At 49.4% G+C, this 11,475-nt stretch overlaps 1 protein-coding gene across 5 annotated transcripts in view; it reads right to left on the reverse strand.

Moving 5' to 3' along the window:
- Window positions 1-11,475, reverse strand: part of dctn1b (dynactin 1b) — a 23,800-nt gene that overhangs the window by 7,108 nt on the left and 5,217 nt on the right. The window contains exons 2-12 of one of the 5 annotated variants that reach the window (XM_079369853.1): window positions 11,115-11,366; window positions 10,598-10,676; window positions 10,200-10,231; window positions 9,205-9,225; window positions 4,763-4,780; window positions 3,597-3,617; window positions 2,204-2,380; window positions 695-892; window positions 413-617; window positions 201-279; window positions 1-36 (exon numbers count right to left, since the gene is read on the reverse strand). The exon at window positions 1-36 is cut by the window's left edge and continues 124 nt beyond it. In XM_079369853.1, the coding sequence (XP_079225979.1) occupies window positions 1-36; window positions 201-279; window positions 413-617; window positions 695-892; window positions 2,204-2,380; window positions 3,597-3,617; window positions 4,763-4,780; window positions 9,205-9,225; window positions 10,200-10,231; window positions 10,598-10,676; window positions 11,115-11,342 (1,094 nt within the window). In that variant the 5' untranslated portion in view covers window positions 11,343-11,366. The remainder of the gene's footprint in view (window positions 37-200; window positions 280-412; window positions 618-694; window positions 893-2,203; window positions 2,381-3,596; window positions 3,618-4,762; window positions 4,781-9,204; window positions 9,226-10,199; window positions 10,232-10,597; window positions 10,677-11,114; window positions 11,367-11,475) is intronic. The other 4 variants (XM_079369854.1, XM_079369855.1, XM_079369856.1 and 1 more) reach the window with 4 other exon arrangements.

Raw genomic sequence — 11,475 nt, forward strand, 5'->3', positions numbered from 1 at the left:
TGTTCCTGCTTCTCTGACGACGACAGGTCACGCATCCTAACACGCCACCCAAGAAACACATTTAAAGGTGACACTTCCTGTACAGAACATTTGGTTTTAAATGACTTTTATTATTCTGTGTGATGTTTAATGAAGTAAGTAAAGAATAATGACACTGTACCTTTAAGACGTACCGTGTTGCTAGGTTACTGAAGACCTACCTGACCAGCGCCTCCTTCAGTCTGCTGTTCTGCTCCTCCAGCTGTTTCACGTGATAACTGGACGCCGCCCCGTCCGACCCTGTGAGCGAGCCACAAACACAACCTCAGCTCAACATGCATGACTGTCGGAGCTCCGTCTCTCCAGCAGCAGCGAGAGGCGACATAAAAACACGCTCGTCATGCTAAAGACATGTAAAGCGTCTCGGCGGCACCTTTCTCCTCGATCTCGTGCTTCAGGATCTCCAGGTCCATGGTGAGCTCGTCCACCTTCTCCTTGAGCGAGTCGACCTCCAGCTGCAGAGACTCCGCCCTCTCCTCGGCCATCTCCTTATCCAGCGTGGCCATCTCGATGGCATCCGCCGTGTCCGACATCTCCTCCATGTAACGCTCCTTGGCCTCCTGGGCTTCCTTTGCCTCCTGTGAAACATGACGTCACACTTGAGTCTGATCATCCGTGCGTCTCTGCGATCACGGCTTCATGCTCCGCCTCTCACCCTCTTGGCCTCTTTCAGTTGTTTCTGCAGCTCGGCCTGCTGCTCCTGCATCTTGGTCTTCCACTCCTGCAGCTGCTCCAGCTGGATCTTGTGCTTCTCCAGCTCCTTCAGCTTGGCCTTGTCCTCCGTCCGCTTCATCTTCAGCGTCTCCAGCTTCTCCTCCAGGTCCTTCAGCTGACCACGCAGCGCCTCCTCCTCCTGGGGAACAAAACACCCTGCTTCACATGCTCCTTCTAAAACATCTTTTCTCAGCCAGTCGTGACAGCGAAGCGTCAGGCGTGCGTGTTAATGTTTCACTTTCCATGCAGTGAATCGACCTCACACGCGTCGCTGCTCGCACGCCAATTAAAGACCAAACTTCACACTCCTGACAGCTCGTTCACATGTTAGTGTGAGAAAAACATCACGCCGCTTTACTGCACCTGTGTCTCCATAGTGACGTCGTCCTGAGGGGGTAAAACACGGATCAGCTTCATGAAGACGGCAGCTGATTTTTAACAGTTAGAATCCCAGAATAAATCAGTAAACGTGACTGAAGCAGCTTCAGCTGATTGTCTTTAAAAAGGCAGAGGTGATCTTTTATTCTTTTAATAAACGAGCAGGATTGTGAAAGTAGCATTCCCTCAGTGCTCCGTCTGCACCCGCCCCTCCCTCTAAAGCCACGCCCCCTCCCCCTCTGTGCTCCCTCTAAAGCCACGCCCCCTCCCCTTCTGTGCTCCCTCTAAAGCCATGCCCCCTTCCCCCTCTCTAAAGCCACGCCCACCTCCTATCTGTGTCCCATCTAAAGCCACGCCCCTCCCCCTTTTCTCCCTCTAAAGCCACGCCCCTCCCCCTTTTCTCCCTCTAAAGCCACGCCCCTTCCTCCTCTTTTCTCCCTCTAAAGCCACACCCCTTCCCCCTCTTTGCTCCCTCTAAAGCCACGCCCCTTCCCCCTCTTTGCTCCCTCTAAAGCCACACCCCTTCCCCCCTCTTTGCTCCCTCTAAAGCCACGCCCCTTCCCCCCTCTGTGCTCCCTCTAAAGCCACGCCCCTTCCCCCCTCTGTGCTCCCTCTAAAGCCACGCCCCTTCCCCCCTCTGTGCTCCCTCTAAAGCCACACCCTCAGCTTTTTCATCGTGTAGAAACGTCGTCTCATGTCTCTTTCAGCGGTCAGTAAACTCTCAGTATAAACTCACCAGTGACGAGCTTGAGGTTCCATCAGATTGGAACCTCGTGGACCTCTAAAGATCGAGGATAGATCTCAGGAGATTTATCGGTATGGACATTAAAATGTTCTGAAAACATTCTGGATTATTTTCATTTTAAAAACTCGATGCTCCAGTGAGAGCAGAGTCCATGGACTCCGTGTGACGGCCTCTGGCTCCTCACACACAAACTCAAAGTGACAGCTGTGTAGAAAGATGTATTTATAGGAGCGATGGCACAGAAGACGTCCCCTCACGTTTCAGTCACACGCGTGTGCGTGGATAAAGAGTCATGGTAAACTACAGTGTGCTGGTTCTGGTTCTGACCTTGCTGGGACCAGGAGCTGGGAGGTTTCCTGGCGAGTGGAGGGTGGGGATGACGGGAGCTGCCAGAGGGGTCTGTGCCGGCGTGCTGGGCTCGCTGCTGCTCATCTCGCCGGCCGAGGCCGAGGCCGAGCCGGACGCGGCGCCCTTCCCAGCCGTGCCTGTGGTCCGACTGGGCTGCTGTGGACGGAAACAAGTCCAGTCAGTCTGTGTGAAGGTTCCAGCTGGTGTTAATGACGAACGGCCATGATGGAGTCCCCTCTTCTAATCCTCTAATGTCACTTTCCAGAATATTCTAACAAACATAAAGACGTGAAGTGGTGCAGTGGAGGTTCCTGGTTCTGACCGGCGGGTCAGTCTGGGTTTTTTTGGGGTTTTGTCTGTAAATCATTTTGACTGATTTAAACGTGCCGTACAAATAAACTTCACTCGACTCGTCAGTAATGATAAACAGCTTCGACTCAGCTTCTGATCACAGCTGCTGGAAACTTCACACCGTCACCTTTCATGTCATCATGAGAGAGAGAGAGAGAGAGAAAGGGAGAGAGAGAGAGAGAAACAGAGAGAGAGAGAGAGAGAGAAAAAGAGAGACAGAGAGAGAGAGAGAGAGAGAGAAAGAGGGACAGAGAGAGAGAAACAGAGAGAGAGAGAGAGAGAGAGAGAAACAGAGAGAGAGAAAGAGAGACAGAGAGAGAGAGGGACAGAGAGAGACAGAGAGAGAGAGAGAAACAGAGAGAGAGAGAGGGACAGAGAGAGAGAGAGAGAGAGACAGAGAAACAGAGAGAGACAGAGAGAGAGAGAGAAACAGAGACAGAGACAGAGAGAGAGAGAAACAGAGAGAGAGAGCATGAGAAAGGAGCTACAGGTCGGAGTTCAAGCCTCCGTACATGGAGCGTGCTCACTAACCACCAACGTTATGTCTGAGTTTGAATCCTAAGGTGGCAGGACTTAAACTGGTAGCACACGAGCCGTCGCTGACTCCTCACTTCCTTCCCTCCTTCTCTCCTTCCTGCTCATCAGCTGTTTTTACATATATATCTAAACTTCAACAAAGCGACCTGCATCCATCACACGTAGAGAGGAAATGACTCTCTCTCTTTACATGGATGCAGGCCGTGACTACAGAACTGCATGATTCACACAGGTGAGCAACTTCCAATCAAAAGCAGGAACTTCCCCTGCCACGGTGCAGGAGGACGCTACGGCGTGGACGGGACGGCGTGTAGTGTGAGAGACGTGAAAATGAAGGAACATTTGGATAAACCAACGGTGATGATTGTGAATCCTGTCTGGTGATGTAGTGTCACACACACACACACACACACACACACACACACACACACACACACACTGAGCGACGTGTGAAGCCCCTGAAGACTTTGAGGAGCGGGCTCACCTTGGGCCTTCTGGCCGTGGTCTGAGGAAGAGGAGAGGAAGAGGAACAAAGGAGAAAGGAGAGGAGGAGAGGAGGGAAGGAAACAAACAGGCAGGGTTAGTGAGGCGTATTAAAACAGGAGATCACAGACAGCAGAGAGAGGATGCACCCTGACTCCTCGTTTCCTCTCCTCCGCCCCACGTGACCTTAATAACCTCCGACACTGTGGCTGGTACGGCCGCTGTGACCTCAATGACTGCATTGTGTCTCGGCGGACAGAAAAAAGGAGCCCAGTTCTGTGGCATGGCTCCGTCACGCTGCAGACGGCGGCGTGTTCGAGACGTGCAGCACAGCTGGGAAACGTCCTCACTTTGAGACGATCTGATTACTTTGAAGTCTGACCTGCAAATGTGGACGATTTTAACTGTTTCATAAAGAAGGAAAGATCTGAGAAAATGGGCAGATTATGAAAACTAAAGTTTTGTGAAATGACTTAAAAGAGATCGTGTCTTTACTTTTTAAAAGAAAAAACCTGAAGAGAGAAACTAAACGGATGTTTTTTCTCACAGTTTTAAATATTTAATTAGATAAACTCAGTTCTGTGCAGCTGACCTGAAGTCTTTCCCTCCTCGTGTCCATTATTCTGTCTCTGTGCGTCTCTGTGCTTCAGCCCTTTGGCGAGTGATCGTTCCTTTATCGGATTAGAAGCGGACCATTCAGCTAACAGCTGGACCACAATAAGAGCTGACAGCCTTCCTAAGCCACAGTGTCGACATAGAAGGACAAGCTGTACTAGAACTGCTCTGTTTGTTACACAGCTGATGGATCAAACACGTCCAGCATGATGAGGCTAAATTAAAGAGATGACGGAGGAATCCAACGGAAGCTTCTGCACACACATGTAAAGAAATGATTCTGCAGGAGAGGCACTGTGAGTTGGCAAAATAAATAAATAAATTAAATACTGAAGGGAAATAAACTGCACAAAGATCAGACGAGCTGCAGGATCTCTTCTACTTCCACGCTGGGAACATCAGATATCACAGGAGGGAGTAAAAACAGGGCGATTCCCATAAAAAGCCAAATGAAGAAACTTCCAAGCAGCTCAAAAAAACACAAAAAAACAAAACATGGAGACAACAACAAGAAAATCCCAACAGGTAAAGACAATCGTACGAGTTCTGTACCTTCCGGGGCGCAGGAGTCTGTCTCATCATATTTGCAAGAGAAGGAGACACACACACACACAGAGTCACAGAAGAACACACACACACACACACACACACACACACACACACAGAGAAACAGAGAGGAAGGTGATACAACAGGGAGAGATGCAGGATCCACAGACGCCGGCTTCAGCAGGACAAACAGTCAAACAAACAGCCGCTCAGGCCGGGAAGCCGCAGTGGTGCAAATGGCCGCAGCGATATTTTCTCCCAGGCTCCCCTCCCGTCCCTCCCCGAGTCTGCCTGTCCCTTCCTCCTGCTGTCGTCCTCCTTTTTGTCCTCCTTCTCAGCTCCTCTCATTAATCCATTTTCCCGGAGCCCCTCGATCTGCACCTCCCTTTCCGCTCTGCTCGACTCTGACACGCTGCCACTGCGAGCCTTCGACGTGAAACTGCTCACAGGAGACGCCTCGCCTCCCTTAACCTTCGTCTCCTCCCCTCTGCTGCCTCCTCCCTCCAGTTTCCCCTTTTCTCCCCCCTCTGCTTATTGTGATTCCTCAGCCAATGCCCTGCGCCTGCATTACATCACTGTGCACCCTCCTCCCTCCCTTCCTCCAGCCACCCACCAACTCATCAGCACATCCGACAGACAGGGAGGAGGGAGGAGGGTGGTGGGGGTGAGACTGTGGTGTGGCGTTGATGCAAGCCTCTCCCGTCTCCTAGCAACACTCACAGACACGTCCTATGGGCTCATTAAAACGAGACAATAACAACGAGGAAACCTGCGCCTGATCTGCATCACAAATCACAGAGCTTCCTGTCGATCAGGCTTTTTTTTTTTCATTTATTATAAATAAAATCCAGACGGACTTAAAATGTGATTATTCTCTATAAATGATGCATTAAGCTCCAAACCAGTTCTTCATCTTCATTTTGAATGGTTTTTGATTTCTACCTTCTTTTTAAAGTTTGTAGTTGAAAAGTATTCAACATTAAACACTTTGAGTCTAACTCATGTGTATCCACTCTGATCCTGTATTTGATCATGTCTATAAACCCCTCTATTTCAGCCCTGCTCAGAACAGGCTGTTTCTGTGTCTGTAGCTTTAAATATGTAAATGAGCTGTGTCTGGCCACGCCCCCTCTCTGGAAGGGCTCGGGTGTACTCGCTGCTTTCTGGCTCCATGTCCTATTGTTTACGGTGAGAAGGCAGACTCAGAGGGCAGAACAAACACCTAGCTGTGGGAGTGTCACCCACCTGGGGGAGGGGCTACTGCCCTTTGTGATGTCATGAAGGGAAACGGCCTGTTTGAGCACACATTTTCTGAAAAGTGGAGCAGGCAGAAGACGGAGAGGATGGACTTTTCTCATCATTGGGGGGTTTGGAGACGGATAGAGACACATGTTAGAGTTATAGGAACATGGAGGAGAGGATTCTGGGTAATATGTGACCTTTAATACTGACACATGTAAGGATTCAAATGTTCCACATAAGCAGCAGACAAGTCTTTACTCCTAATTATTATAATCTACACGAGGGAGGAACAATCAAAGTTGGTGGGAAAAAAACCCGACAGCTGGAATTAAGACTGAGAGCTGCAGCTTCAGATCATGTGACATTGTTCTATAAAAAAAGTCTTTACATGTTAAAAGTGATTTAATAGGTCAGTAACTCCCCAAACAGCCCAGAGCCTTTTGAGAAGCCATCGTAGTATCTTCCTCAGCTGCACTAATCTTCGTCTCTGCACCGACAGCCAGCAGGAGCAGAGAGGGGTGTAAGAGGATTAATTCACTGTGATTAGCAGCGAGCTTTAAACCTGAAATACTTCCACATTGTGTGCACGAGAAGTTGGCTTTAAACTACGAAGGCTGCAGTAAATAAACGTGTGCCGAGATGGTTTGTCAGGATTTGATTGAAGAAAATAGTTTATTACGAGGAAAGAGAGAGAAGCAGAAGTTCAGACTCCAGGCGGCTGAAAGCGGAAAGAAAATCTGTTTGAGTGTCTCCATTACAGGAGCAGCCGAGGGAGATGTGAAACCTTTCTCACCGCACTCTAAGTGCTGCTGCATCTACGACAGGACGTGCACAGCTCAAGAGAGGGAGGCAGACGGACAGACAGACAGAGTGATGGGAAGGGTGGAGATGGATCAGGTTCCTGCTCCCAGTGGAGGGGGCTCTCTGCAGCCTCCAAGCCGGACAAAGAGGAGATAAAATTACTGTCCAGGAAGCTCGAACACAGCAGAACACAACACGCCGGACTTGTTCTGCAATGTCACCGTTACTGCAGGAGCCTCGTCATCCTGTAGGAGACGTTTACTCTTCAAGGTTTCACTTCCAAAACAGAGAGTGAAGTCTGTTGTTCTCAGCTCTGTGTTCACAGTGACGGGACGCCGCTGCCTTTGACCGGCAGGCACGGCAGGCTCCACTGACCTTCAGCGAGGTGATCGAGCACTTACGCTTCACGTGAACATCGCCCTCTCCACCGCCACGCCCGATCAAGGAGAACCGTTAATGGAGGCAGAGTTTATGTCAAGGAGAATGACCGACTTTCCAAACCAAGAAAACTAAATACTTCAAGGAAATAAGAACTGGATCGTCTTCGGGCTGAGATCATTTGGTGAAGCCTGATTTATATTTATATTGAATTTACGTCGCAGCCTGACCTGCACATGCAGCCCTGTGATTGGACCGCTGGGTAGCTTCACGTTTCATCTCTGCAGTTTTTAAAGATGGAAGAACTCTACAAGAAAGCTTACTCAACTAGCTCTCCATATTTACAAAACACTGAAGCTACATTGAGCTTCTTTATATTTTCTGCTGCTTCATATTCTCCTCTTCAGATTAAGACTTTTTAACTCCATGATATAATATTTTCGTTGAGGTTTCCGAGGACATCCTAAGATAGATGAGGAGCAATTTCTACAAACAGAGCAGAGATTTTTAATTCTCCTGTTCGAGCCCGACGCTGAACTCCTGATCCTGGAAGTCTGCCCTGCTGAGGGGAAGCGGCAGAGCAGGAGACGATAAAGTAGACCGGAGCTGACAGGAAATCGATTCTCTGCAGGTTTGATCTTTGCAGGTTTCACCTCAGAGTCACAGCCTGACATTTTCAAACCAGCAGCAGCGAAGGAACGCCTGCATGTCGGACTCAGAGCGGTCAAAGATCCTCAGACTGTCTGAGCACATAACATCATTTACTCTCATTACTGTAAGGTAGTTCCTTCAATTAAACAACCTTTCTGCAGGTTGCTCGAGACTTGTCCTGTAAAATTAGATCGCATAGATATGAAACCAAGAATTTTGGCTTCGGGCCTCTACGTAAATTGCTGAAGCCTCTGACATGGGCTCTCTCCTCCCAACAGTCCTCCCCTGGCAGCCCTGCAGTGTTTAGTCCTCCCCTAGCAGCCCTGCAGTGTTCAGTCCTCCCCTGGCAGCCCTGCAGTGTTTAGTCCTCCCCTGGCAGCCCTGCAGTGTTTAGTCCTCCCCTGGCAGCCCTGCAGTGTTTAGTCCTCCCCTAGCAGCCCTGCAGTGTTCAGTCCTCCCCTGGCAGCCCTGCAGTGTTTAGTCCTCCCCTAGCAGCCCTGCAGTGTTCAGTCCTCCCCTGGCAGCCCTGCAGTGTTCAGTCCTCCCCTGGCAGCCCTGCAGTGTTTAGTCCTCCCCTGACAGCCCTGCAGTGTTTAGTCCTCCCCTAGCAGCCCTGCAGTGTTCAGTCCTCCCCTGGCAGCCCTGCAGTGTTTAGTCCTCCCCTGGCAGCCCTGCAGTGTTTAGTCCTCCCCTAGCAGCCCTGCAGTGTTCAGTCCTCCCCTGGCAGCCCTGCAGTGTTCAGCCCATGGATGTGTTATAGAATAGATAAAGCATTGGAGTCCGTTCATTCCAATGAAAGCTGCTCATTGGTGCATGAAACATCCGTTCTTTTACAGACGTCTCTTTCCCTGTGAGCGTTTGGAAAAAGTATTTTTTGTCTCAATCGCTTCACGTGACGCCGACCAGATTCAGCGTCAGGCCGTAAAGAGTCCTCGCAGTGATCGTCTAACATCCCTCAGTAAGACGACAGCCAACGAGATGAAGTCACTTTGACTTCAACATGCACAGACAGCAGACACACACACACACACACACACACACACACACACGGACGAACATCAGGAGCCACAGAGCAGAGACAAACACACAGAGCATGGCGAGGTGACGTGACAGACAAGAAGTGGGCGTGGCAGACAGGGGTCACCTCTCGCTTGTTTTTTTCCCCCCGTTTTTTACTCAAAGAGACACAAAGCGGCCGCAACAACATCAACGATGGCGATGAAGTGAGGGGGCGGGGAATGAAAGGGGCGAGGGCCCTGTTGCCATGCAGCAGCAGCAGCAGCAGCGAGGGCCATCCAGAGCCACGGTTGCCACGGTTACTACAGTCATCGACATAACATTACCCACTGTACCAGGTTTAGAGAAACATGCAACACCTTTTTAGGCTTCACTCCTCGCTGCGTGGTCGAAGGAAAAGAGGTGAGGAAGGAGAGGACAGGAGGGAAGGAGGTTAAAGAGTTGGTCAGAGGCATGCTGGAGGTGACGGGGGCCGCGGCGATCGTCACGTGTTTCACACCGTCACGGCTTCACTCTCGCTCTGTTTCCTTTTCACACAAACTGCTTTCAAATGTGTCCAAAGTGTTGATGACATGTGTTTTATTTTCACAGATGTCAACCAGGAAATGACGACGCTGCTCATTCATTACCTGCACAGATGTTTGTGTCACATGTGGAATAAAACCATGTTATAATCAACACGCAGACAAGAGACCTGAGGAATGAAACGTGTGCCTCTCCTCAGCTCCAGCTGTTTGTTCCTTCTCCTTCCTGTGTTGTTTCTGTTCAGTGTGCTGAAGACTGAACAACATTCAAATCAGACATCAGAGAAAATAAACCCTTTAAATATTTTCAGACGAGGAGGGTCCAGAGTGTCGCTCTGCTCGGGTCTGAACTTATCTCTTCTTTTCATTTCTCTTTGAAGAGAATCAGCAGCGAGTGTTTTTATGAGTAACTATCGCCCTCTGCTGGTCACATATGGAACCTGAACCTGAAGGAGACTTCCCCTGTTAAAGCTGAATTTATCCAGGCTGTTCATTTACATGAATTACAAATAGATTGTTTATTTTAGGATCTTAAATTATTCTATTACACAAAATGACAACGTCAGCTCCATTTCATTATTTCCCTGATATAATTTTTTATACTTAATCAATTCTTCTCTAAGTTTCTGATTTTTTTTTTTTTAAGGCAAAAACTTTTGTTAATCAAAGAGGAGAGTGTGTGTGTGTGTGTGTGTGTGTGTGTGTGTGTGTGTGTGTGTGTGTGTGTGTGTGTGTGTGTGTGTGTAAAGGGCGAGGTGTGTGTGCTGTCATATCTGCTCCTGGTTTCCTGCACAGGAGCTTTATGGTCTCCGGTGTGTTTTCTGACTCACCAGTTTAGCGGACTTGGACGTCTCCAGGATCTCTGCAAAGACAAACAAAGACAGTGAGACTCCAACGTTCATTAGATCAATGTTTATCCTTTTTTTATGAGGTTTAAAGTCCCTCAAGGATCCCGAGCGAGTCAACATGATTAACTGTCTTTCACACATGAGACACAGGGAATGTATTTTTTTATGTTTTAGTTTAGGTCCAAAGTTTTTTTTACTCAGCAGAAGAGAAGAGGAAATGTTGGGAGAAGAGAGTCGGGGAGGACATGAAGAAAAAGGCCGAGGTGGGATTCAAACCCACAGCAGATGATGACGAGCGTCTGTACACGAGGCGCCTGTGTGTGTGTGTGTGTGTGTGTGTGTGTGTGTGTGTGTGTGTGTGTGTGTGTGTGTGTTTGTACCTCGTTTGGGAAGCTTGCCGGTGCTGGGCTCAGGTGTATCCGGAGACGTCGTATCTGCGCCATCGTCCACCAGCTGGATCTGAGACGGAGACAGAAAGACAAAAAGAGACGATGCTCTCTGAAATACGTCTCTGCCAAAGACTTCAGTGATACACAGGAAATGATCTCCCTTAAACTACTGTCATCCAGGTAATGGATCAGAGTCTCAGACCACATGAGTCTTGACTATAGAATGGCGTCCCTCCCTTTAGTATGTATTTATCTGTCCCCTCCAGGCCACCATCCTTTGAACAACCTGTAACAGACAGGAGCGCACTCTGCAGTATTTTTCTGTTTGTTGTTGTATCAGAAAACAACTGAGAGCTCTCAGCCTGCAGCAGGAAAGAGTCTGAAACCCAGAGGAGAAAAACATCAACCCCCGCACCGACCCAGTGAGTCCAAGAAAAACTCAATCCTTTAAAAACGTTCCTGACATCGTGCTCGGCCTTCGAGAGGGAGAAAAAGGTTTTTTATTTACCTGTGATTGTCTCACAAATATCCCGCGGCTGTCCTCGCAGGTGAAGTAGCGCTTGCCCTGCACCGTGCCGTCGTTCTTGCCCTTGGCCTCGTCCAGGATGACTCCCACCCATTTCCCAGAGGCAAACAGCGTGTTGCCGATGTAGGCCACCGTGCCGCGCTGCCCCTTCCCGATCACCTCCACCAGGGAGCCCACTTTGACGGGCCGCCCGCCTCCGTCTGAGCTCATCCTGCTGCTGCCGCTGCTGGTGGTCTGCAGGAGGAGAACGAGGTTCAAACAGGGACACAGCTCTCTGCAATGATCACAACTTAGACTGCAGTACCTGTTTTAAACACTAGGGGTCAGAGTTACAGACTGCTCC

This window comes from Symphodus melops (genome assembly GCF_947650265.1).
Source record: "Symphodus melops genome assembly, chromosome: 19".
Taxonomy (NCBI): Eukaryota; Metazoa; Chordata; class Actinopteri; order Labriformes; family Labridae; genus Symphodus; species Symphodus melops.